Below are 2,199 nucleotides of genomic sequence, written 5' to 3' on the forward strand. Positions count from 1 at the left end.
GTGCCTGAGGCCCCGCCCCCAGGAGGGGCAGCTTCGGTTGGCCCCTCGGCAGGGAAGCGTTGCTCCAAACGCAAGGCTGGGTTTCACTGTGCTGTTTGCTGCACGAAACAGGCCCGGCTTCTGAGCCCGCTGGCCTTTTTCTCTCTGTTCTTGCCCACCGAGCTCCGAACAGCAAAGATAGGAGTTGTTTGGTAGACCTTGGTGACAAGGTTTGCCTTTTAGACCAGGGTGACTCCATAACGAGTTGGCGCTGGGAGCCCCACTTTTCCTGGAATTCCAGGGCTTTCCTGGGGAGTCTGCCCCTTACACCCTTTGACCAGTGCAAACCCTCAAACCCAAAACGGTGCAGGGGTCCCGTCCCTGGTTCCGTCTTTACGGGTCCAGAATCAGATCTGGGCCATGTTCCGCCTATAGGCTTCATGTCTGTGCCTCTGGCCGGGCTGAGCTTCCAGAGGGAGCGTCCCAAGAAGTGTCCCCGATGCGTGGCGAAGGCAGGCAGATAGCTCTGCCTCTGGGAGACCGGTGTCCCCGTGCCTGTCAGATTGCGTGTCTCACTCAGGAAGGTGGCACAGGACCGTTGCCGTGCTGGTCTGCAGGGAAGCCCCCTCTGGCACGGGTACACCCTGGGTGCTCTGCTCTCTACCTTCCGGGCCCTCCCGCGACTTTGGGACCATGTCAGTGCCAGATGCACCTGGCAGGGCCTCCCGTGTGAGCCTTGAGTCACCGTCCCAAGAAAACGGCTGTCCTTCAAGAGAATTCATTCTGAAAGAGTTCTTTTCCTTAATGTTTGTGCTGAAGATCAAGCTCTTAGCATAAGTCAGGAAGGGACCACAGGACCGCCGAGGAGAAGGCGTTCCAGGTTTATTGCTTCTTGTCTTTCGCAGCTTTATGTTTGTATTGTCTATTCTCTCAGATATTAAAAGTGTATTTTAATGTGCAGTTTCGGGTGTTGAGATAGATTGTTTAATAAAGTGCTTTGAAAAATAGTCGGGCTCATAGAAAACACAGCTTGGAGCTGCTGGTCTTATGAAGCCCCAGATATTTAATTTGGGCTCCTCACATTTAGTTGACAGAAGGGAAAATATGCTACAATAGGGTTTTTGGCTGTTTGTATGTTCTCACAATGAAAATCCCTTCTACACAATATTACCAGGGAACGGCGCTGGCAGGTGTGACGTTAGTGGGCAGTGCGGCGCTCATCTTTTTGGGGGGCATTGCTGTGTTGGGGATAGTCATTTTGACCTCTGTGTAGACCGGTCTGCGGACTAACTGGCCTTCTTCTCTGCTCCGTGCTCCAGCTCCTGCACGAATCCTGACCTTCAGTGGCACGGTGACCACTCCGTGGATGAAAGACATCGCCTTGCCTTGTAAAGCTGTCGGGGACCCTTCTCCAGCAGTAAAATGGATGAAAGACAGGTAACCAGTAACCCGATGTACGCCGTTAGCGAAACCATAAGAGATCACGTCAGCGGTGGTGTGTGGGGCCAGTGCTCTGATGTTGCACACATTTACACTAGCAAAAGCCGGGAAACCCACTAACTCTTCTGACATTGGTGGGGAGGGGTTAGCTTAAGCACTAGAAGGCTCTGATCGATTATGTAAATCCTCTATAAATTCAGAGCCTTTAAATTCGTAAGAGAGTGCTTATGAGGAAAATAGTCCATCCAACCCAGCGTTCCCTGTGGAACTTTCCTGCACCTTATGACATTCCTTGTGTGACGAAGGCGAATGTACCCAAGGCTACGTAAGACTTAGCACCCATCTCTTCTGCTCCCGAGGTGATGGACCAACTAACCCTAACACAAACACTTTGAGAAATACCTGTGAGAAATGTGGCACATTAGGACTTTGCTAATGTAAAATCTGGCTTTCCATGCTCGGTAGTAATTATTAAAATAATAGCAGCAAAGATAGAAGATCTATCTGTGTGACTTTTTAAAGTGCTTTTTCTCTATTCAGGGGAAGAAGTTAGGCTATAAATACAGGGTTGAGAATTCACTAATGAGCGCAGAGGTTGGATATAAGATGGATTTAGTAGAGTACCTATTTTCAAATAAAAGCACTTAAAAGATAAAACCATTGCAGTAATGGTCTTGGTCCAGTGACCAGTTTTCTCATCTTTTTTAAAGTCATTGAATCCAAAGGAAATAAATGAGCTCTTAAGGTCAGGCGGCATTCTGCCCGACATGGGGGTGACCC

At 49.5% G+C, this 2,199-nt stretch overlaps 1 protein-coding gene across 1 annotated transcript in view; it reads left to right on the forward strand.

Moving 5' to 3' along the window:
- Positions 1 to 2,199, forward strand: part of DSCAM (DS cell adhesion molecule) — a gene marked incomplete at its 5' end in the record, with an annotated part of 274,168 nt that overhangs the window by 204,638 nt on the left and 67,331 nt on the right. The window contains 2 exons of the mRNA XM_011375311.1: positions 1,299 to 1,416; positions 1,725 to 1,744. Coding sequence (XP_011373613.1) covers positions 1,299 to 1,416; positions 1,725 to 1,744 — 138 coding nt within the window. The remainder of the gene's footprint in view (positions 1 to 1,298; positions 1,417 to 1,724; positions 1,745 to 2,199) is intronic.

Source organism: Pteropus vampyrus, unplaced genomic scaffold (assembly GCF_000151845.1).
Source record: "Pteropus vampyrus isolate Shadow unplaced genomic scaffold, Pvam_2.0 Scaffold270, whole genome shotgun sequence".
NCBI classification, from domain to species: domain Eukaryota; kingdom Metazoa; phylum Chordata; class Mammalia; order Chiroptera; family Pteropodidae; genus Pteropus; species Pteropus vampyrus.